At 41.1% G+C, this 24,582-nt stretch overlaps 1 protein-coding gene across 1 annotated transcript; it reads left to right on the top strand.

Annotated features, from left to right (window-relative positions):
• The first annotated feature begins 16,753 nt into the window (after window positions 1-16,753).
• On the top strand, window positions 16,754-17,706 carry LOC122024681. The gene is made up of 2 exons (XM_042583353.1): window positions 16,754-16,912; window positions 17,013-17,706. The coding sequence occupies exons 1-2, from the start codon at window positions 16,778-16,780 to the stop codon at window positions 17,433-17,435; spliced, it is 558 nt and encodes a 185-aa protein (XP_042439287.1). The 5' UTR covers window positions 16,754-16,777; the 3' UTR covers window positions 17,436-17,706.
• Window positions 17,707-24,582: the final 6,876 nt, after the last annotated feature.

Below are 24,582 nucleotides of genomic sequence, written 5' to 3'. Positions count from 1 at the left end.
TTCTATATGGTATGATATGATAAGAAATACGATGTGCATGAAATAATAAGAACCATGATATGTATGACATGCTACTTTACTTTATATGGCTTGTAACAAGGGTGGGCTCCATAAGCGCCCCGGGGTCGATGGACTAAGAAACGGGCCTCGTTAGGGATGGGCTCCTAAATGCCCCTAGGTCGATGGACTAAGAAATGGGCCTAGTATGTATGCCTTGTAGGGTTCAAGACTTGCTACCTTGGACCTACAGAGGACGCGCACATTTATGTATGTGGTACAAGTCGGGGCCCTAATCATGTTATGATTATGTTTAAGTATGCATGTAATAAGTTTTCAAAGGACATGTTGCATATATTATTGCATGAATCATGTTTTTGAAAGTCATCTCGCATCACACCTTATGATTATGTTACGATATACCATGATGCTTATGACATGTTATGTTAGAATGAACTTTATGATTTTATTATGATATGCTATGATTATGAGTATGTTATGCTAAGATGCATGTTATGATATGCCATGATACCTTACGATTATGTTATGATATGATGCTTCTATACATGATATGATGAGTTGTATTTATGCTTCATGCCTTGGAGATTTAGTTATGCTATACGGTTTTTGTGAGTAGGAAAGGATCTTACTGAGCCTTTGTAACGACCCACCTCCTACTAACTAGGCTGCGAGGCCGATCGTTACGTTATGCTGTGCTAAATTACTATTGCGGAAATCTGGATTGATTAAAATTTTACTAAACTGGTTACTGTAAAATCTGAACTTAATATTCTAGGTGTACCTAGGAGTCGTACACATGCTAGGAAAGGTAATCTATGCCTCCCTGATATCCTGCTGGCTGTAATCAAGCATTTCAATCGACCCGTGAATCGATTGGGCTGTCGGATCGATCCCGTGATCGATCCAGCTTGATACTGGCACGGAAGAAGGCTCTGGATCGATCGGCTGACCGATCCAGAAGCTGTATCGCTTCTGTATGCGGCTGGATCGGTCTACCGACCGATCCAGGAGTGCACTGATCGGTCAGTATTGCTGGATCGATCGGCTGATCGATCCAGAAACCTACTGTTCGCGGAGCGATTTCCGATCGATCAGCTGATCGATTGGAACCCCCCAATCGATCCACCGATCGATTGGGGTCTCTGATTTTGCAGTTAAGCTCTGATTTCAGCACTTGTTCGTGCCAAAATCTCACATGTCACTTATACAATCCATAGAATATATTCTAGTGACATAAAGCTAGCATTCTAAACTGGATATAAAGCATGGTTTACTAGTTCGTAGCATTTAACAATTAAAAGTGCGTGAAAATAGAAATACTAAAGGTTCAATTGTTTAAGCTTGCTAGATCCCCTAAGGATCTTTTATTCCAAGTTCCTGCCACACACACCATCTCTGCATTAAACTCCAGCTTCCTCTGCTAGTCCATCTTCCCTTTACCTTTATCTGCAGTATAAGGGAAAATAGTATCTGTAAGCTTAAAGCTTAGTAAGAAACCATCTACCTCACAAAAACATGCATACGATGCAATTCATGATTTTAAAACATGCTATTTGGAATACATACTGAATATGCTAAGCATGGCATGACATACAATACATAAAAGCTAACTGATCATGGCAATTAACACTGAAACAAGGCATACATGATAAATCTAAGCATGGAGTTAACTCATAGTATCAACTAGGAGAACTACACTGAAACTAATACTGAATTAAAACTGAGCTAGTGCTGATCTTAAACTATAATCACATAACTAGGTTATGAATTTGAAAGCTATTATCGTAATAAGTGAAAATACATAATCATGTTGCTAGTGGGCCCGACAACTGTACTTTGCTGTGCGCGCATCCCTAACTAGACCCGGGTTTGCAAGTCCCGAATTTAGTAGGGTTACTAGGTTGTCTGAACCTAGGGACGACTGTGGGAGTCCAACCGAATGGATATCTGATCCTGTACAGTGCCACTGAAAATAAAATACTGAATATAACTACTAATTACTTATTTTACTGTTTCTAGGTTATCTGAACCTAGAGTTAGGTTATCTGAACCTAGAGGCGACTGTGGGAGCCCACCCATTGGACCGTAGTCCCATGAAAGCTGTAGTAAGGCTAACTAAGCTATTTTAAATGCTTCTATTGCATTTACTGAGCTATTAGAAATGCCTAAGTTGCATTTTACTGAGCTAATCATTTAATCGAACATTTAGTGTGCTTAAACTCTCCCCTCTTTTAGGGAGACTACCTCTAGGCACCCGACAACATCTAAGACCTCCAACTGAAGGGGGAAAGACGTGTCCGGCCCATCTAAAGGTACTGACTAAATCCCTAAACCTGCGAGGAGGGTTAAATACACCCTATGTGTCGAAAAATCTGCATATAACTAAACTAATGCATAGAAAACCACACAAAAGCTACTTATACTGCAGGTGAGGGGTTTCTTACCTCGTACGCTAATTTCCTTACAATTCTAATCGCTAGGTTTCTGGTGGAGACGAGTTTCTCGACGATACTCTCGCGTCTACGTGTTCTTCTTACGGAGGGGAACGTCCTTGTGCTAGAATCGCTGCCGGAAGGTGCTCTTAGGGCCCTAGGAAAGAAGCCCTAGGTCCTCTTGTGGTTGGTGCCGAGAGAAGGAGGAGGAGAAGGGGAGTCGGCGGTGAGGGTTAGGGTGAGGAAGAAGTCACGTTAAAACTAATCTCCTCCCTTCATTATTTTCCTATTTATATTAAGGAATCAATTCGCCCAACTCTAACTTAAATTTAATTGCCTCCCTTTCCTTTCAGCACGGCCCTGCTGGGTTCAACTGGTTGATAACATTATCCGTAAACCATAGGTCTCGGGTTCAATTCCCGCTTAGGTCGTTTTCGTTTTCTATTTGTTTTTGCTACTTCCGCTACTCTAAAAATTCTGTAAAAATATCCTAAAATTCCAGAAAAATCATAGAATATTTCTAAAATAGTTTTGAGAATTTTCGGGCGTTACAACCTTGTGTGCTCACAGCTTACTTTCCTTGTACCACAGATAAGGGCAAAGAATGGATGTACTTGTTGGTGCAACATCCCTCAGGTCAAGGTTGACCTGGTTAACCAAGCTGAGTCTTGGTTTGGGTTTAGATGTTTGACAATAAGATATTGATTGAAGAAGAGTCAAGGAGGTCAAGGTTGAACGGATACTTGACTGGGAAGTCCTAACTGAGATGTTAGGCAGAATGAAAGTCCTGGTGAGTGAAGCCAGGCAGAAGGAAAGTCCTAGTGAGTGAAGCTAGGTGAAAGTCCTGGTGAGTGAAGCCAGGCAGAAGGAAAGTCCTAGTGAGTGAAGCTAGGTGAAAGTCCTGGTGAGTGAAGCCAGGTAAGAGGAAATCCAGATGGGTCAAAGGGATTGACCAGACATCTGGTGGAAGTCCAAGTAGGTCAAGGGAGTGACCGGATACTTGGCACGAAGATAAAAGTCCAAGTGGGTCAAAGGGTTTGACTGGACACTTGGTGGGCAGGTCAAGGGAGTGACCAAATGCTAGGCATGATGTACCAACAGGTCAAGGTTGACCGGATGTTGGTTTGAGAGGCTTGGGACTTGGTTTTGGGCAAAAACCAAGAGCTGGATCAATCAGTGGATCGATCCAGGATCTGGATCGATCAGTGGATCGATTCAGGCCTTTCTCAGCGAACAGAGAGCCTCTGGATCAATCAGTGGATCGATTGGGACGCTGCTGCTTCGCGCGATAAGCGCTGGATCGATCCGTGGATCGATCCAGGCGTTTTTCCATAGCACAGAGGCGCTCTGGATCGATCCGTGGATCGATCCAAAGCCTCCCCGATCAATTGGGAATAATCGAATCGATCGGGATCCGACCGTTGGCGTCGATAAAGGCCGCAGGCGCACGATTCCTTTGGCATCTCTTCGCCGATTCAACTCAGATCTTCACCAGCTTCTCCACAGCTTTTCTCAAGCTCGAGATCGCCAGCTCTTGAAGGTTCTTGGAGGCTCTTCTAAGTCAAGAGGTGGATCAAAGCAAGAAGAAGAAACTAGGGTTAGAGTTTTTGTACTCATTGTAAGCTTGTATTTCTTGTATCCCTTCCCTCTCTTCTTGTATTGAGTCTTGTAGGGCTTCTCCGCCCTTGGTAGTTACCATAAAGGAGAGGTTTATTTAGTGGAGGGTGTGTGTGTTGGTGTGGATCCTTGGATTAGTCACCTCTTGTGAAGTGGATACCAAGTAAACCAACCGTGTTAGCGTTGTGTGATTGTTTCTTTGTATTTCTGCTGCACATCTTTGAAGAAACAAGCACCGCCGAGCACCGAGCGAACGCGATGAGCTATTCACCCCCCCCTCTAGCTACTTTTCGGTCCTAACAAGTGGTATCAGAGCGAGGCCGCTCTTCACCGGAATCAACGCCGGAAGGGTCAAGCATAACAAGAAGAGCTAGAGGGTGAAGAAGTTGAAGCAAAATTGTCAAAGTCAAAGAAATTCAAAAGCTCAACTTCTACAATGGAATTCCGAGATGGGCTCGGATTCGACACGAGGGTGGCTCCACCATATACTTCCACGAGCTTCGATTCTTGGAAATCAAGAATCGAAAATTTTCTTATGATGGAGATAGAGCAATGGTTTGCTCTTATGGAAGGCTTCAAGGCTCCAACAAACTCCAAGGGCAAGCTTCTCAAGAAAAGCAAATGGAGCTCAGAGCAAGTCCAAAGGTGCGAGGCAAATGACAAAGTGACCAAGCTTTTGGTAAATTTATTGCCAAGCACCATCCTTTGCAAAATTGGAGAATTTGAAGATACAAAGGATTTATGGAGCAAATTGGCCAAGCTTCATGAAGAGATCCCCTCCACTGTACAAGAGCAAGAAGTATCCAGAGAGGGTGACTCTTTGGAGCAAGACCAAGAGGAGGACTCCAAGGTTGAGAGATGCTCAACCTCCGAAGAAGAGGAAATCCAAGAAGCTTCATCCTCAAGGGAATGCAACGAAGGGAACAAGGAGGGAGCATACTCCTTGTTTCATATTCAAGATGATGAAGCCTCCACCTCTAGGATTGAGGGGGAGCAATTCTTGGTGACACCGGATCAAGAAGAAGGAGAAGCTTCTACATCCGGGTCAAGAGAAGAAGAGGAGGAAGAAGCCTCTACCTCCACAAGTCAAGAAAAATCAAATGGAGGAGAATCAAGGTCCGATCTAGAGGAAGCTTCTACCTCCGGATCCAAAGGAAAAGATGTCATCCCTACAAGCAAAGGTATAAATATTTCAATTAATAATAAAAATCATATTATATGCTTTGAATGTAGGGAACATGGGCACTACAAGAGCAAGTGTCCCAACTTGGCCAAGAAGAAGGGCCAAGTGGCACAAAAGGGCAAGGAGAAGCCCAAGGAGACCATCCCCGGAACAAAAAGGAGCAAGGAGCACATTGTGTGCTTTTCTCAAAAAGGGCATTACCGAAGTCAATGCCCCAAGGGGAAGAAGATGGTCAAGGCTCAAGGAGGCATTAGTCAAGGGGGAGCCTCCAAGGTAAAGAAGAAGGTAACATTTATTGAGTCTACCCCTTTACATTATGGTAAAAAGCATGATAGTTCTAACTTATATCATTTTAATGCTATTTACCATGAAAATAGAAAGCATGATAGTGTTAAAGAAAAACATATAGCTTTTCATGCTAAAACTACTACACCTAAGGCTAGGAATGTAGGTAAAAGTCTAGGCAAGAACTCTAAGGATTGTAGCTACAAGCCTAAAAACAAAAATGCTCATGAACTTAATGGAAAACCAAAAACTAAGGACTTAGTGATGGAAAATCAAGTCTTGAGGTCAAGACTTGATAAAATGGAAAAGACCCTAAAAAGGATGGAAAATATCCTATTAGGGCAAAATGAGCATAACCTAGGTTTAGGGGTACAAAAGCCATCCAATGGCCATAGAGGTTTGGGATACAAACCAAAGGCTAAGAAGGATGTGCCCTCTTACCATAGAGTTCCATATAGTTATGGAATAAACCCTAGGTCTAGTGGTCAAGCCAAAAATACTAAGGAAGTCATCCCTAAGAGTATTTTTGCAATAAATGTGACTAAGGCTTCTAAGAAGTCTAAGAAAGTCACAAACAAGGTCACAAGGGAGGCTATCCCTAGAGTTGACCTAGAAAGTGTGACCAAGGCTTCCAAGAAGCCAAACAAGGTCACTAGGAAGGTATCTAGGGAAGTTATCCTTAGTGAATACCTAGAGCATCCAAGGAGCACCAATAGGTGTTGGGTTCCTAGGAGCATCTTCTCTACCCCATAGATGGGTTAGAGAGTGTCAACTCCGATTAGAAGGGTAGTTAACCCAACTTTGAGAAAATTGACACTCAAGGAGCATTTTCAAGGTTTTTGTTAACCTTTGAAAATGAAATGGAACTATTATTTACTCCTTGAAAGAGTAACATGTGTCTATTGGTGGAAAAATTAATTTTATCTTAAAATGGCACAAATTAGAAAAATATAAGAAATACCAAGTTGGGACTTTGGTATTTTCTTAGTGCTACTCTTGTGGAAAAATGAAATATGCCAACATTTGAGGATATGTTTAATTTTTAAGTGGCATAAACAAATCAAGAGAAATAAGAAATGTCAATTTAGGTTTTGGCATTTCTTTGAAGCATTTAGGGCAATCTAGGTTTAATGTTTTAAATTAAAACAAGTGGTATCATTTTAAGTTAAAACAAGTGGTATATTTTGAGTTTAGCTAAGTAATTAAGGATATTTAGATAGGTAATCTAGGTATATTTTATTTATGCTAAACCTTGCCATGATTGTTTGCCCATCATATGCCATGACATCATGTCTATTTTTGCATTCATGTTTTATTATGAAAAACCCAAAAATACCATGTCATGACATTCATACATCATGTAATTATAGGATATTTTCTTTTGACAATTATTTCATTTTGATGTATGCCATAAAAAAAATCATGCATTAAGTTTAATTCCTTGTAATTAAGGACAAATGGCATTTAACAACACTTATTAACAAGTGACATCCTAGGTGGATGTCTAATATCTCTAAAATGCCTAGATAGATATGCATGATCCCTAGAATAGGGTAAAACCAAAATCTTACATCTCACAAAGACCTATAAGATGACTTGTATGTGTTTTAGTACACATTAGATACAAGTGAGATGTTAGGATGATGAACAAAACCCAATATGTTGATTTAGTGCATTCTTTTGAGTTTTAAGTTCATCAAAACACATAGTTATGTGTTTTCCCATCATTGGGAAAGCTAATGTACAAGTCATGTGCATTAAGCCCAAGGAATATGGTGGGATATTGGTTTGAAAATATTTTTAAAATGCTTTTAGAAAACCTTGGTGAAGGCTATCTTTTGATAGTAATCATCATTGAATAATTAGACACAAACTTGAAGAAAACACTAAAGTTTTTGCGAGTTTTCAAGTTTGTATCAATCTTTAAAAATATGAAGTATTTTCTTAGAAAACTATTTTTCCATGATAAAGTATACCCTAAATAATGTCTACACAAATTTTTACGATTTTTGGAATTTTATAGAATTTTCAAGGGGTTTCTGAAATTGGCTGAAATTGAATTTCAGCAATTTCAGGCCTCCAATCGATCAGTGGATCGATTGGAGTGCCTCAATCGATCAGCCGATCGATTGAGAAGGCATTTCTCATGAGCAGAAGCTCGCTGGATCGATCAGCCGATCGATCCAAGAAGACTGAATCGATCAGTGGATCGATTCAGCAGGGTTCAATCAATTGGAACCCAACTCCAATCGATTAAAGATGCTGATTTTGGCTGGGAAAGCTTATTTTCAGCATTTTGAACCTATTTTAGTCTAGGTAACCATTCCTAACCCCTCAAAATATATTTGTATACACAAAAAGGGTGTTTTCGTGTGGAAAACAAGGATGGATTGGTTAAGAAAGGCTAAGTTGAAGTTTAGGTTGAGGTTTATTTCAAATTTTGAATATTTGAACCTCAAAACTTCTAAAATTGGGTTTCCTAAAGTTTTAGGGATTCCAAGTCATTGTTGGTGCAATGACAGAAGTTACCACCATGTCTTTAGGGGGAGGGACTCTTTAAAGACATGAAAATTATTTTTCATGAACCTTGGAAGGTGGTTAACCTTCCGTTAAGAACATGCTCAAGGTTGAGCGTTTGAACCTTAATGGGGAGTGGATATCCTCATTGTTCAAGTGGTTTCCAGTGGATAATGCTCAAGGATGGGCATTTGTCTACATTGGGGGAGAATGTAGGGTTAAGGATAATGAAGGGTAATGGGATCTTCATTATCGTGTTGATCACAATGAGTGAAGTTGTGATCACGATGAGCAACTCTTAAGGGGGAGAGTTTTTCAACAATGGATTTGTTGATGTGTGCCCAATATTGAGGCATGGATTGATGTGTGCTCAAGGCTGGGTTGATGTGTGCCAATAGGGGGAGAATGAAATGACTTGTGAAAGGGAGTAAGTTAGGCTTTCATTACCTAAGAGGGAGTTTGCCCTCTTAGGGGGAGAATGAAGAGCTTAACTTCTGCTTTCATTACCTAGTGGCATGAAGAATGAGGCTATGGGATTAGCCTAACTTACATGTGGGATTGTAAGTGTTATTGTGGTATTGTCAAACATCAAAAAGGGGAAGATTGTTGGTGCAACATCCCTCAGGTCAAGGTTGACCTGGTTAACCAAGCTGAGTCTTGGTTTGGGTTTAGATGTTTGACAATAAGATATTGATTGAAGAAGAGTCAAGTAGGTCAAGGTTGAACGGATACTTGACTGGGAAGTCCTAACTGAGATGTTAGGCAGAATGAAAGTCCTGGTGAGTGAAGCCAGGTAGAAGGAAAGTCCTAGTGAGTGAATCTAGGTGAAAGTCCTGGTGAGTGAAGCCAGGCAGAAGGAAAGTCCTAGTGAGTGAAGTTAGGTGAAAGTCCTGGTGAGTGAAGCCAGGCAGAAGGAAAGTCCTAGTGAGTGAAGCTAGGTGAAAGTCCTGGTGAGTGAAGTCAGGCAAGAGGAAATCCAGATGGGTCAAAGGGATTGACCAGACATCTGGTGGAAGTCCAAGTAGGTCAAGGGAGTGACCGGATACTTGGCACGAAGATAAAAGTCCAAGTGGGTCAAAGGGATTGACTGGACACTTGGTGGGGAGTCTTAGCAGGTCAAGGGAGTGACCAAATGCTAGGCATGATGTACCAACAGGTCAAGGTTGACCGGATGTTGGTTTGAGAGGCTTGGGACTTGGTTTTGGGCAAAAACCAAGAGCTGGATCGATCAGTGGATCGATTCAGGCCTTTCTCAGCGAATAGAGAGCCTCTGGATCGATCAGTGGATCGATCCAGAGGTCCCAATCGATCAGTGAATCGATTGGGACGCTGCTGCTTCGCGCGATAAGCGCTGGGTCAATCCGTGGATCGATCCAGGCGTTTTTCCAGAGCACAGAGGCGCTCTGGATCGATCCGTGGATCGATCCAAAGCCTCCCCGATCGATTGGGAATAATCGAATCGATCGGGATCCGACCGTTGGCGTCGATAAAGGTCGCAGGCGCACGATTCCTTCGGCATCTCTTCACCGATTCAACTCAGATCTTCACCAGCTCCTCCACAGCTTTTCTCAAGCTCGAGATCGCCAGTTCTTGAAGGTTCTTGGAGGCTCTTCCAAGTCAAGAGGCGGATCAAAGCAAGAATAAGAAACTAGGGTTAGGGTTTTTGTACTCATTGTAAGCTTCTAAGCTTGTATTTCTTGTATCCCTTCCCTCTCTTCTTGTATTGAGTCTTGTAGGGCTTCTCCGCCCTTGGTAGTTACCATAAAGGAGAGGTTTATTTAGTGGAGGGTGTGTGTGTTGGTGTGGATCCTTGGATTAGTCACCTCTTGTGAGGTGGATACCAAGTAAACCAACCGTGTTAGCGTTGTGTGATTGTTTCTTTGTATTTCCGCTGCATATCTTTGAAGAAACAAGCACCGCCGAGCACCGAGCGAACGCGACGAGCTATTCACCCCCCCCCCCCTCTAGCTACTTTTCGGTCCTAACAGTACTAAGGGAGCAGCAGGAGGGGGCAAGAAGGACGTGTGTAGTAGTGACTCGGCTAAAGAGAAAGACCTGCTTCTAGTTAATAAGAATTATGTTTATGTCGTTCTTTTATGACTCCATGACATTTCATCATGCTCTTTAGTATTATGGTTTAAATTTATGTTAAGCATGTTATGTGACTCATGTGATAGGTAGTTAGTGATGATGATTTGAAAAGTAAAGAAAAAGTTTTAAAGGAAAAAAAATTATACTATAGATAAGACTTCCGTTGTTTTAAGAAGAAAAGATAAGTAACCCTCGTCAGCTTAAGCAGGAAGGGGCGGGGCGTTACACCTTGGGCCTGACCGAGTTCAGATCCACTCTTCTTCGAGTTCAGGATTATGCTATATACAGAGTCCTGACTGCTTGTATACTACCCTTATCATCTCGAGATGTCTCGAAGATGCGACCGTCCCACTCGTTCTTTTTGTACGCCCTCACCCAGCGCTTAGATATAGACATAGCCCTCCATATATTTCATAACATTGTCCTTGCATCCAGTACAGTTACATCTGGAGTAGTTCATATGCCTTATTGTCATATCCTGACCCAGATATTTTCCAGCTCTGGGATAGACATCACTAGAGGGGTACTCATCCCACTTACCATTTACGATGAGTTCGGTTAGCGTAGCCTTAGATTAGAAGGGGCAGAGGTCACTGCCGAGGGGATTCTGGCCTGGAAGGGCCGACCACCACCAGTTGCTGCTCCTGGTGCTCCAGAGGCCGAGGACGCACCAGAGGCAGATGAGAAGTGGCCTGATTTCCTAGCAGAGGACTTTTTCACTGATCCTTCTACCTCTGCTGGACCCTCCACCTCAGCCGGGCCTTCATCTTCAGCATCACTCTCTGTCGAGGACAGACTCACTCGACTCGAGGTCCAGACCACTCAGACGCGACGAGCTGTGTTAGACAACCATCGCTTCCTTCGATCTATGCGATCTGAGATGGCAGCCGATTTCGCATCTCTCCGAGGCGAGATTCGGCGTCAGGGACAGCATCAGCCGGCACCCGAGCAGCAGCTAGCCGATCCTCCAGCTGACGATCCACCTGCTTGATTCTATTCTGGACACTTACTCATCTTTTTCATTGATCTGCCTATCTTACTCATCATTTTGGATTGTATCCTGGAGTTTTTAGACAGTCTGGACATGTTACTGAGTACTTATGTGCTGTTTTTTTTTAAAAGTAGTTGTCTCGTTTTGTTTTAATTATTGTTTTTCAAATTCTAGGAAAAATTAACTTAAAAAATTCCATTTTTTTTTTAGATTTTTCAAAAACAGAATTAGCCTAGGCTACCCCCTAGAAATCATGTTCCCCTAGACTTAAGCCAGAGCATCTCACAAACACCTAGGCATATTTTGATTGTGATTGAAAAACATAGAACGGCGTGAGATGCATAGGGTACAGCCTGGACTCAAGAATGCTTATATCTGTGCATCGATATGAGTCTGGGCGTTAAATACACAATATACATCAATCAAGTTAAGTCTTCCAGCTCTAGTCAAATCTATCTGGACCAAAGTGACTTAACTTGACTAACTATGTGAAAGCTGTTGCCCTGTAGACAACCAGCAAGTAGCTAAAGGTTAGACAGTTGGTAAAGGATACTCAGTTTTCTAGTTAAGCATGTTTGATCTCTAGAGCTCTGATACCTAGTAAGTTAATCTATTGAACATGACTCATGCTTGGACTTAAGGACCAACTGACTTTGAATGGATAATCAAAATTTTTCCCTCCTTGTCCTAAAATTTAAATATTGTTCAAACTTAAGCTAAGTTTACTGTTAACCTAAGTTTTCAAAATTCAATACTTGTAAAGAGCTAAGCTAAAGTTCCAATCTTAATTTTCAAAACTTGTTGAACTTAGCTAACTTTGAAATCTAACTTTGTAAATTCCTGCACAATTTTTCAAAACTTAACTCAGTACCTTTAAAAATTAAAAAGCAACTTTTCTCCTAAGTAAGAATTATATTTTTACTAACTTTTAAAATCTATCAAAAAGATACACTTCTTAACAGTTTTATCTTTTCACTTAGCTAAAAATAGGAAATGACTATTAAGTGGTCTCAAATCTAGTTATTCAAAAGTCTATTATTGCTTATTTTTGATATATGGCAAAGGGGGAGAGTAGCAAAAATGTAAATGTAAAATTCAAATTTAAATTAATATAAAAGGGGGAGCAACAGTTAAGGGGGAGCATATAGTTTATGCTAAAACTTTAAATTCGTAGGGTTTACTTTGGCAAATTTGCTTTGTCAAATATGTTCATCTATTCTAGCAAATTTTGCCTGTGTTAAAAGTGTTCATCTATTCGTTTGTTTACTTAACTTTGAATTTGAGTTGTCATAATCAAAAAGGGGGAGATTGTTGGTGCGGGAAGCATCCGACGATCGAACTCGTGTTTTGATAATGACAAAAGATTCAAAGTTAAGGTGTTTTGTAATCTAACAAGTCTGCTTGAGGATTTCAGGAAAGTCCTAGCTGCGGTTAGGCAAAGGGAAAACCCTAGGGGGTGGTAACCCTAGGTCATAGGGGGTGGTAACCCTATGCGGAAAGTCTTGGCAGGTCGATGGCTTCAGGCAAAAGTCCTAGGGGGTGGTAACCCTAGGTGGAAAGTCCTGGTGTCGCGAACCAGGTGAAAGACTGGGTCAGCCGGGAAGCGGAAGTCCAGCAGAAAGTCCGGGAGCCTCGAATGCCGAGCAAAAGTCCAGTCGATCTGGAGGATCGAACTGGCATCAGGTAATCTCTCCTGAGGGGAGTAGGTGAGGACGCATTCCCGGTAGAGGGAACAGTAGGCGTCGGGTCGACCTAGGGTTTCCGGTCGAAAACCCGAAATCAGACTCGGACAGTCCGGAGACTGTCTATACTTCATTTATCATATTTATTGTGCTAACTTTGTGTTGCAGGACAGTGTTTGGGACTAACGTATCTTGCAGGTGCAAAGGAGCAACCTAAAGCCTCGGATGAACAGTGTCTGAGGCGCCTCCATGGAGCTTGGAGGCGCCTCGGGTGCAAAAGCTGACCTGGCTGCGAAGCTTCAATGGAGGCGCCTTGAAGGTGGTATAAGGCGCCTTGGAAGGCGCCTTGAGCAGGGTATAAGGCGCCTAAAACAGATGAAGTTCGACCAGTTCAAGTCTCATCCACGCGGAAGACTCGGCAGTATGGAGGCGCCTTGAACAGCCTTCAAGGCGCCTTGAACACCCTTTATAAGGGGGTTTCGACCAGCACTTCAAACAATCAAGTTCTAAGCTTTCTTCCTTCAACGTGCTACTAACTCAATCATTCCGAAGTGCTGCTGCAACATTCCGACGACCCGGAGCTCCATTTTCTTCTTTCTTAAGTTGTCGGTACAAAGTTATTTCAATACTTTCATTGTAATTTATAATTCTTATCGAGCTTATAGTTGTTGCCCACTGGAAGCGATCAAAGATCGCGGGCCTTCGAGTAGGAGTCGCCTTAGGCTCCGAACGAAGTAAATCCTCCGTGTTCTTCTGTGTGTGTTTCTCTATTTCATTTCCGCTGCATTAATTTCTGAACGAGGTTTTAATTACTCCGATAGTTTTATGATTACGATAAACGAACGATTTAGCCACGAGCGCTATTCACCCCCCCTCTAGCGCGATCTCGATCCAACATACTATTGTATAGTTAGGGGAAAAGGGGATGGTGACTTTGATTTTTTAGTATATTGTATGCATTACTATAAAATATACAATATTTATGAAATAAATGAGTCTTCACTCTAAGTTTTTTTTTAAAAAAATATTGTTTATATATTTGATTTTTTATTAGACATGATTTACGTTGAACCCCAAGGTATTTTGATGTGATCAAATAAGTTTAGTCAGGTCCTGTTTAATTTACACCTTGGGTCTAAGTGTGCAGGAGCTTAGGAGCACAGGAAGTCGAGCGGAAGATGCGGCTAGCGAGAAGGACGGTATGGGGAGAGAGCCGACGGGCTTGGTGTGTCCGAGGGACGAGGTGCCAAGGAAGAGTACACCGGTGGACGAGAAGAAAGTACGCGATGTTTGAGGGATGAGAAATCGGGGAGGAAGTCTGCTCGAGGAGAAGGCCGAAACTTGGGTTCGGGTGAGCCCTTTTCCAGATGGCTGAGATCACCCAAGTAAGCGGAGCTGGAGCGGAAGACCCGGATCGAGGCGAGCTGAACCGAAGCAGAGGGCGCAGACTAAAAAAGTCAACACTGTTGACTTTCTTGGTCCGAGTGCCTGAACTTGTCCGGGGCGCCCGGATCTAGATTTTATCGAGATCAAGGTCAAACGCAATCTATGCGAAAAGGGATAAAGTTTTATCCCCTCCCAGGCGCCTGGAACCCGTCCAGGCGCCCTGACTAAGACTATAAATATAGCATTGGTCCAAGAAACTGAATAACAATTTGTAATCCATTTCTATTTGTTCTACTTTTTTTTGTGTGTTGTTAACGATGTAAGAGGTTACTCCGTCCGAAGGAGATCTTTAGTTAACACTGTTGACTTTTTTGGTTCGAGCACCCGAACTTGTCCGGGGCGTCCGGATCTAGATTTTATCGAGATCAAGGTCAAACACAATCTATGCGAAAAAGGATAAAGTTTTATTCCCTCCCAGGCGCCTGAAACCCTTCCAGGCGCCCCGACCAAGGCTATAAATATAGCCTTGGTCCAAGAAACTGAATAACAATTTGTAATCCATTTCTGTTTGTTCTACTTTTCTTTGTGTGTTGTTAACACTGTAAGAGGTTACTCCGTCCGAAGGAGATCTTTAGATAGTGCGTTTCATTCTCCTTGGATTAGCAATCTTCTGATTGCAAACCAAGTAACTCCTTTGTGTCTATTTCATGTTTAATTAGTCTCTTTATTTTTAATTACAAGTATTCTTAATTTAGTTATAAGTTGAGAAAGAGTTGATTTATTTTTTCAGGGCAATTCACCCTTCCTCTTTTGTCGGCCTCCAAAAAGACCAACAATTTAAAGTCACATATTATGTTGAGCGATACGAGCGAAACGTATCATTCCAATAAATTACCAAAACTTAAAACTACCTGGCATGTTGCTGTGTCAAACATGTAGATTAGTATCATGTCAAACTAATATTTGACATGCTACATTTGTTTGATTTTTAGCTTTTGTTATATATAATGTTAAAATTATATTGTTGCATATGAGGGTTAAAAATGTAGATATATATTTTTTTTCTTATTTTTTTTCCGTCTCCTTCCATTTTCTTTATCCAATTCTCCATCGGCACCGTACATTAAATCTCTAATACGATATTGCAATAGTATTATTTTAGGTAAAGTTGAAACATCAATATGACTCAAGATTTTAAACCTTAATATTAGCTTTATATAAGATTTCAATGTTGGATAACTTGAGATGGTCAGATAAAAGCAAATAAACAAAGTTCTCTTTTAATAAAAAGAATTTGAGACAACACTAACTCAAATTAAAAAATATGCAAATAATTAGATTTATTTTAGTGAAGCATATGGCATGTAGTATGGTGTATTTGATGGAAAGATGGATTCTTACAACATCTTTAAAGTTTTCCAACACTAAAATTAAATAATCATTTATTAATATTGATTTATTTATATGTAATATTGATTTATTTATATGTATATTAACATGTCTTAATTTACCATCGGGATGAGACCCCTAGAATTAAAATTGATATAGGTAATAGGATAAAAATATTCATGTGTTGCGAGTTTAAAATGATGAATCATCATATATGCTTTAGAGTTATTATAAGATAATTAAGAGTATGATAAACTTTGATTACGAATTAATCTCAACTAAACTCTCCTATATATCTAAATAATCATGAGCTTCATTTCTACCCAAAATTCATCACAGAAATATGAAACAAACACCAAAATTATTTCTATGACGAATTTCGGAATTCATCTAAAAAATATGCGAGGAATTCCAAATTTCGTCGCCTAAGTTTTGGCAGCAAAATATCTTTTTTAATAAAAAATCTATAATGAAAATTAGATTAGTCGTTAAATTTAGGATGAAAAGAAATTATCACATATCTAGGTTTATCAATTTTGTGATATATATTTTTTAATTTCTAATTAATTTTTTGTCCTAAAATTTAGGGATTGTTTTTTCTATGATGAAATATTTTTCATCATAAATTTTTTATAATAATTTTTTTATAATTATTTTTAGTGCGTCTTATACGGAAAGGAAAATCTAGATCCAAAAAAATCCACGGCTTAATCAAATTTATCCAGGATGCATCAATGTTGCTTCCTCTAGAAGCAACTAAGGCAGTAGCTCATAAATATAAGAACAATATCTTTTCGGATGAATCTAATGATTAGCGTATGAAATATTATTATAATGAAGTTTGAGATTTAAATTTCGGTAAAACTAAGTTAAATACCTCTCATATAGGTTAGTCATTATTTTAAAAATTAATAGACGTTCATAATTTACTTCCTTTATATTGATCTTAGGATAAATTAACAACAAATATATTCATCTTTTATCACAAACAATATAAGAACACGCGTCTTTATTCTTACGGAATCCACCGCGTTTCTTCCCGAAACTACTGGATACGTGTTATTTCTTCCCGAAGCCACTACACAATGAAGTTTCCTGCCACGTCGTATGATAAAAGAACACATTCTATATTTATACCAACCCAATTTCGATTAACACTTAGGAGTGTATCGAGCCGACGGAAACAATGGTGCCTGTAGTAAGGACCCGATCACTTTTCCTTCATCCTTCCTCTCACGTTGTCCTTCTCCGTCTTCGGCGACGCTCTTCCTCCACCACCACCCGAACAACCGACACTGCCCTGAACTCCGACGACATTCAGGTGGTGGCTATTAAATTAATTGGTTGCTTAGCACATTTTTCATTCCTGCGATCCATTAATTGGTCATAAAGCTACTACATATACTTACATATGCATTCAGGGAGAAGACGTGGGACAGACAGCCAAGGCGGCAGCCGCTGAACAGAAGCAAAAAGCGGAGACAGAGGATTGGTCGACGTCCTGCATCGGGTTCGACGGTAGACCGATTGATCGAGAGGATTGGTCGAACGAAAAGGTGGAGTTTGTGGATGATTCCAAGAGGTACTACGCGCATCACAAGGCGTCTCCTCTGTCGGAGATAGAGTTCGTGGACACGAGGAAGCCGATAACTCGAGCGACAGACGCCGTAGAAGGAGATATGGGAAGGGGCGTGATGGTGGAGGAAACGGTGGACCAGGCGTTGGCCCGGGCAGAAGAAATATTTAGGATGAGGGCCATGATGGGGGATCCAAGTTTGCCTCATTCCAAAGTGCTCCGGCGCATGCTTCGACAGAGCTGTGACAGCAGTGTCGATGCTCAGTGATCTTTTGATATCAATTGTACATCGTCAAAGTCTGAAACGGCCAGAGTGTTATTTATTTTAATATTAAATTATTTGTTAAATATTAGATTATTAAGTACAGAGTGAAATTCGGTCGAAAATGACTATTTTATATTATTATTGGTAAGGAGTAAATATTTGAATACTAAGTGCTACTGTACTTAGTTGTTAAATTATTTTTGATTAATAGTTAGTAATTAGTTAACTAGTTAATTAAAGACATTTGCAGTTGGAGGATTATAACATGTAATGTATATTATAAATATTTTAATATAAATCTCTCCCTTATTACATAGATAGAGTTTATAATTTTTTTTATAAATTTGTATCAAAATTTTAGGATCAGATTTATAAAAAAAAATAATGGAGAAAGATTTATAAAAAAAATAGTGGAAAAAGATTTATAAAAAAAATAGTAATAGTGGAGAAAGGATAGAGAGAATTTTAAAAAAAGTGGGGTTTTTAAAAAAAAAGATTTTATGATAATAAAGAATAGTTTTTAAAAGAAATAAGATTTTTAATTTTTGATGTGATAATGATGTGACAGAGCATAGAGCATAAATCTTTTTAAGAGGTTAATCACGACTATGGATATTTTAATTTTTAAATGTTTTAAATTTAATTGTTAAATTAGTTTATATTTTTATATATTTAAATTAAAATCTCAAGTATAATGAGAAACTTTAACAAATGAAAATAATTTGAAGAACAAAAAAAAAACATCATTGATGGGAAAAAATCAAGCTCACATAGGAAGATTATGAAACTTTAACAAATGGAAATAATTTGAAGAAAAAAAAAAAAAAAAAACTAAACATCATTGATGGGAAAAAATCAAGCTCACATAGGAAGATAAATATATGGTGAATAAGCGGCTTCGTCTGCATTGGAAAGGAGTCCATAGTCTTGTTCCTACTGTCTCACCCGCAAGCAGACACGCAAGCCTTCATGTTTATGTATGATTATCCAAATTTATAGTCTATTTTTTTTTATTATTATCTATATAAATTTCATTAAATACGATATCAAGTAAAGGCGTTAAATTAAAATTAAATTAGGATCGAACAAAATCGATCAAATAGGTGTTATGTTGATCTAAATCTACATTAATTTAGATTTTATTTGATCGAGTTATGGTCGAAATAGATTAAATTGATTTAAAATTGATTATGAAATTTTCAAAAGAACTCTTCCACATAAGCAATTGTGCTCCCATCATTCTAAGCTCAAGCCTTCGAGGCCACGACAACTCCATCTGTTGCCAAGCCTTCACTCCAAAAGGCGTACTCGATGACATGACACTTGACTGTGGCTGTCACGATCAGATCGATATGTTCAATGACGGATCCAAAAATTCATATATGAAGGGACGATTTTTACATGAAACAAAGGACGATATCCTCCACCGGTGAAACCCCATACTACTAAGGATTTCATTACCGACAAAGGAGGGTGACCGCCGATACCGTCCCCCCTATGGATCCGGCCCTGGATATGTTCTTCACATCGACATATCATTACAAGTTATGTCTATGTCAAGGATAAGTATCTATGGATTGAGGTTTTACATGAGATGCTTGAGTATGATCCCATGCCATGCTCACAGACAACTATCTTTACTTCACTGTCAGTTGGACTCCCTCTAACACAGTGTAAGCAGCTAGATCTTCTATCATAATCTTCAAATTTTCAATATACGAATTAAATATTATTATAGATAAATTAATTCAATAATATCATAAATAATAAAAAAATCATTCAATAAAAATTTAAAAATCGATGAAATATAAGAAAAAAAAATAAGATGTTCACATGAAGTGAACTCGGATCTCTTGTGAACTCGGCCAACAGAAGATTAATCTAGCCCACCTCTAAATCTTGTAGTGAGAGACCCCATTAAATCCTCAAATTTGAAGATAAAGTCATCTACAAGGCTCTCCCGGGCTAATGCGCATGGTAAAGCCATTTTGGATGCACATGAGAGATCACGGTTCGATCTTCTATTGCGGGATGCATTGGTGTCAAATTTGGTGAAAAGATTACATTGGGCGTTCTTGGTCAAAGTATCCACCTGCCACAAAAAAAAAAAAAATAGTACTCGCAAATAGAGTCCCCGCTTCAGCATTGAAACGATCTTTTAAGAGATAAAGTGGAGATCGCCTACTGGCCTATTACTATGAGCGTACTTGATGGATGGGAATTAAATGGATTATGCAATCATATTTTGATACAAGCTGTTGTGTTCTGAGATTTATGATCTTGAAGTTGTTGGGGTTCTGATGAAAAGTATATGAGCGGAGCTTATTTTAATTTGATAAGGCTAAGCTGTGATACGATAGGGTGAGCGTTACTTGGTGTGATATGGTATAGTGAGAGTTGCTTGGCGTTCTAAGAAAGCAACTTGGTGTGATATGATAAGCTGTGATACGGTAAGGTTATGTTATAATATTATAATTTTATTTTGCTAATTAATCAGAAGAAATTATTTGGTGTTCTAAGTAATTTATGTACGTAGATTGTATATACTTTTATTCATACTTTGATACATGTTTATTGGATGAATAATGCTCGTGGTTTTTTTTACGTTTTTCATAAAAAAATTGGGAGTAATAAAAACAGAGGAAATAAAAAGTAAAAGCTAAGAAATAATCACTAACACTTTATTTTTACTTAATTTGAAATCTGTGAAGACTCATACTCTAAGATCCGCACTCGTTGAGTACTTTCTATGGATAATCCGCTAAATCTTAGAATGATTACAAATGTATGAAATTGAAAGTACAATACCAAAATGATTATACCGACAATTTGAATTAGTATCTTAGGCGTTGTCGTTGGAGCAACATTTGAGTGTCGTCGAGAGCTTTTCAGAGTAGCGCACAAGCATGGAAGTCGTAGAAAATTGTCGTAATGAGGTGCTAGTCGAACCCTCTTGTAATAGCTCTATCCGGGAGCCTTGATCAATTCCCGAGCGCCCCCATCAAGCTAACGTGGCTGCACCTTGACGAAAGTTTATCTCTAAAATTTTATCCAACTCTGAGTGCCTGGACTATGACGTATGCTGGCCAGACGATCCAGATGACCAATCCACTGGCTATTGGAGAGTACAATGGGTCGACCGATCCAGACGACCATTTGGGTAAGTTCGACAACACGACCACACTTCACCAATACACAGATGGGGTGAAGTGCCGGGTCTTACTTACCACACTCTCCGACTCGGCACAACGATGATTTAGGAGACTGCCGGACGGATCGATACAATACTTCAAGGATTTTCGAATGACCTTCCTACATCATTTTGTAAGCAGCCGGCGCTACCAGAAGACGAGCGTCAACTTATTTTCTTTAAAGCAAGGATCAAGAGAAGCTCTCCGGGTGTACATCCAGCGATTTAATCAAGTAGCTATAGATATCCCCTCGGTCTCATCTGAGACAATGATGAATGCCTTCACCCAAGGGCTCGTCGAGGAAGACTTCTTCCGGTCGCTCATCAGGAAACTGCCCCACGACTACGACCACATGCTCAAAAAGGTTAATGAGTATATAAATATGGAGGAGGCCCAAGCAATAAGAAGGAAGGAGGTACCTACCGAACCCTCGGTGCCGACCAAACGTCGACCGTCGAGCGACCACCAACCGCCGAAAGAGCCAAGAGCTGAAAACCGACCTCACCAGGAAACAAGGGTGCACACCGTGCAGCATGTGGCGTCCGACCAGCTAAAGACATTGAAAGGTAAGTTATGGACACCCGTGTTTTACTCCTTCCACCAGTCGACGTCGCATAACACAAGCGATTGTCGCGGTCTGACGCCAACCGCCAGACCTACCCCTAGGGGCTATCGTCGCCGATTTCCCTCTCCCAACTGACGAGCATCAACCTGTCGGGCGGCGGGAGGAGGCAAGAAGATCACTCGGGCGATGACACCATCATAAGAGGGAAAGTGTTGATCATCCCCTAACCTCTCGCGAGCAGCATAGGTCGTCCGCTCGGGAGGAGGAAAATAGAAACAATACCACTCGGGGAGAAATAAGCATTATCGTCGACGGACCGACCAGCGGGGACTCCAACCGAGGCAAGAAGTCATACGCTCGTCGACTGGAGATACATGCAGTAGGTTGCAGCCAAAAAAAGGCAAGTAGGCCTGAGATCAGCATCGGACCCCGGGACTTCGAGGGAGTGGAAGTCCCTCATGATGATGCCCTCATCATCTGAGCGGTAATCGCTAACTACACTATCTACTGAGTTTTCGTTGACACAGGGAGCTCGATGAATATAATTTTCAAGAAGGCTTTTGATCAGCTCTAGATCGATCGAGGTGAACTACTGTCAATAACGACCCCACTATATGGGTTCACTGGCAATGAGGTACTGCCGATCGGTCAAACCAAGTTGGCCATATCGCTTAGAGATGAGCCACTCAGGAGGACCAGAACCACTAACTTTATTGTGGTAGACACCCCCTCAGCCTACAATGTTATCTTGGGCCGACCGGCCCTCAATGAGTTTCAAGCAGTAGTTTCAACCTACTGCCAGAAGATCAAGTTTCCGATACACAACCGGGTGGGAGAAGTCAGAGGTGATCAGCTAGCCACTCGGCGGTGCTATGTTGAGATGGTCAAGACCGAAGCCAGATCCACTCGGAAGGCTCCCAGGCTAGAGGTAAGTGACATCACTGAAAAACCACCTACTCTAGTTTATGAGGAGAGAGAGGAAGTGCAAATTCATCCTCGCCGAGCGGAAGCAAAAACTTTCATAGCGTCCGATCTGGAAGCTGAACAGAAGGCGGAGCTAACGCCTGTCTCCAGCAAAACCACGACGTATTCGCATGGTTGACGCACGAGCTCCCTGTAATTTCCCCAAGCGTTGTGCAACATGAACTTCATGTCTGACCGGACTCTCGGCCAGTAAAACAAAGGAAGAGAGACTTCAGCGCCGAGAAAAATCTGATCATCCAGGCAGAAATAGATAAGCTGCTGGAGGCCAGCTACATACGGGAAGTTCAATTACCGAGCTGGCTCGCAAATGTAGTGCTGGTCTCTAAGCCAAGCAACAAGTGGTGAGTCTGCATCAACTTCCGGGATCTCAAAAAGCATGCCCGAAGGACTTCTACCCACTACCTCAGATTGATCAGATGGTAGACTCAACTGCTGGGTGTGAGTTGATATGCATGCTGGATGTCTATCAAGGGTACCACCAGGTGCAACTCGCTCGGGAAGATCAGGAAAAGGTCAGCTTCATTACGGCCGACGGGACATATTGTTACAATGTCATGTCATTCGAATTGAAGAACGTTGGAGCTACCTATCAGAGGCTAATGAATAAAGTATTCCGGTGATAGATCGACCGTAACATGGATGTATACGTCGATGACATATTAATTAAATCCCTCCGAGCGGTTGACCTATGTACATATATCGAGGAGACCTGCCAGACACTTCGAACGTACGGGATCAAGCTGAATTCGAACAAGTGTCTGTTTGGCGCGAAGAGTGGGCGCTTCCTGGGTTACATTGTCACCGAGCAGGACATCGAGGTAAATCCCAGCAAAATAAAAGCACTGCAAGATATGCCACCACCCAAGAATTTCAAGGAAGCTCAGCGTCTCACCGGTCAGATAACAACACTGTTTCAGTTCATCTCCAAATTATCCGACCGATGCGTACCATTATTCAAGATGTTGTGCCGAGCCACCAAGTTTCAATGGGACCAGGAGTGCGACCGGGCATTCGAAGACCTTAAGGAATACCTTAACTCATTGCCTGTACTAGCTAAGCCAATTGTCGACGAACCATTCCGAATTTATCTATCCTTAACCGAGCACGCAGTCGGCTCGGCGCTGGTCAGGCAAAACAGCGAGGAACAACCGATGTATTTCTTAAGTTATATATTGAAAGACGTTGAATCTCGCTACACCGATCTCGATAAATTGGCTTATGCGTTGGTTCTCGTCGCTCGAAGGCTCCGCCCATACTTCCTCATGCATTCCATCATCGTGATGACCAATAGTCCTTTGGGGAGAGTTCTCCTCAATTCAGAAGCGTCCGGACGGCTAATCAAATGGACAACAGAGCTCAGCGAGTTCGACATCCAGTACTAGCCCCGAACGACCATCAAAGCACAAGCCTTGGCATATTTTATCACTGAGGTACAAAATCTTGAGTCGGAAGTCGTTTGGAAGATATATGTTGATAGCTCATCTACGAGGCAGGGGAGTGGGATCGGTATACTACTCATCTCCCCCCAAGAGGAACGGATGCAGTTGTCCGTTTGGCTGGACTACAGAGCCACGAACAATGAGGCCGAGTATGAGGTGCTTATAGCCAGTTTACAAGCCGCTCGGCAGGTTGGGGCCATCATGGTCCTCATCCACTTGCGCTCTCAATTGGCCATTCAGCAGCTGACCGGGATGTTCCAGATAAGTAACACACGACTTAAGCTCTACGCTGAAGCCTTCGTAAAACTAAAGGCCGACTTTTGGGAGGTCCTCATACATAAAATCCCCCGGTCGAAAAACCAAGCTACAGATGAGCTGGCCAAATTAGCCAGCTCATTATTGCCAATTATCATAGCGCAACCGATCGAGCAGGTAGCCCTAGTGGCTCATATTGATCGGATGGAGGGGCTACTGTGATTGAAGCCGAGTCATTGGCAAGAATAACTGAACAGATGGTCATGAAGTTCATCTGGAAGCACATCATCTATCAGTTCGGCATCCCCCATCGTTTCATCTCAGATAATGGAAGACAGTTTGCCGATCAGAGACTCCGAGAATGGTGTGAAGGATATGACATTCAGCAAGCCTTCACCTTAATGGCCTACCCTCAGAGTAACGGGCAAGCGGAGGTCGCCAATCAGGAAATCCTCCGAGTCCTGCACACCTGGCTCGATCATATGGGAGGCAGCTGGGTAGATGAGCTCCCCAGCGTACTATGGGCGCTCCGCATGACTCCTAAGGAAGGGACCGGGGCAACCCCTTTGTTGGGATGTATACTATAAGTCTAGCTTTTGCATGAACATCTGTTTTGAAATATTTTGAAATGATAATCATTTTGGTGAAATGTTTATATTTTATATTTATATATATGCCAATGCAGTTGTCCATTTAATTTATATTGTAGATAACAT

The sequence above is a fragment of the Zingiber officinale genome, chromosome 9B, assembly GCF_018446385.1.
Source record: "Zingiber officinale cultivar Zhangliang chromosome 9B, Zo_v1.1, whole genome shotgun sequence".
Lineage (NCBI taxonomy): Eukaryota > Viridiplantae > Streptophyta > Magnoliopsida > Zingiberales > Zingiberaceae > Zingiber > Zingiber officinale.
This window is presented reverse-complemented; position numbering and strand designations above follow the sequence as displayed.

What these genes read in the sequence shown, in the direction of transcription:
- LOC122024681 (XM_042583353.1), top strand. Translation starts at nt 16,778, where the DNA reads ATGGTGCCTGTAGTAAGGACCCGATCACTTTTCCTTCATCCTTCCTCT. An exon ending in TGAACTCCGACGACATTCAG is followed by an intron (nt 16,913 to 17,012) that starts GTGGTGGCTATT and finishes ATATGCATTCAG; the next exon opens with GGAGAAGACGTGGGACAGAC.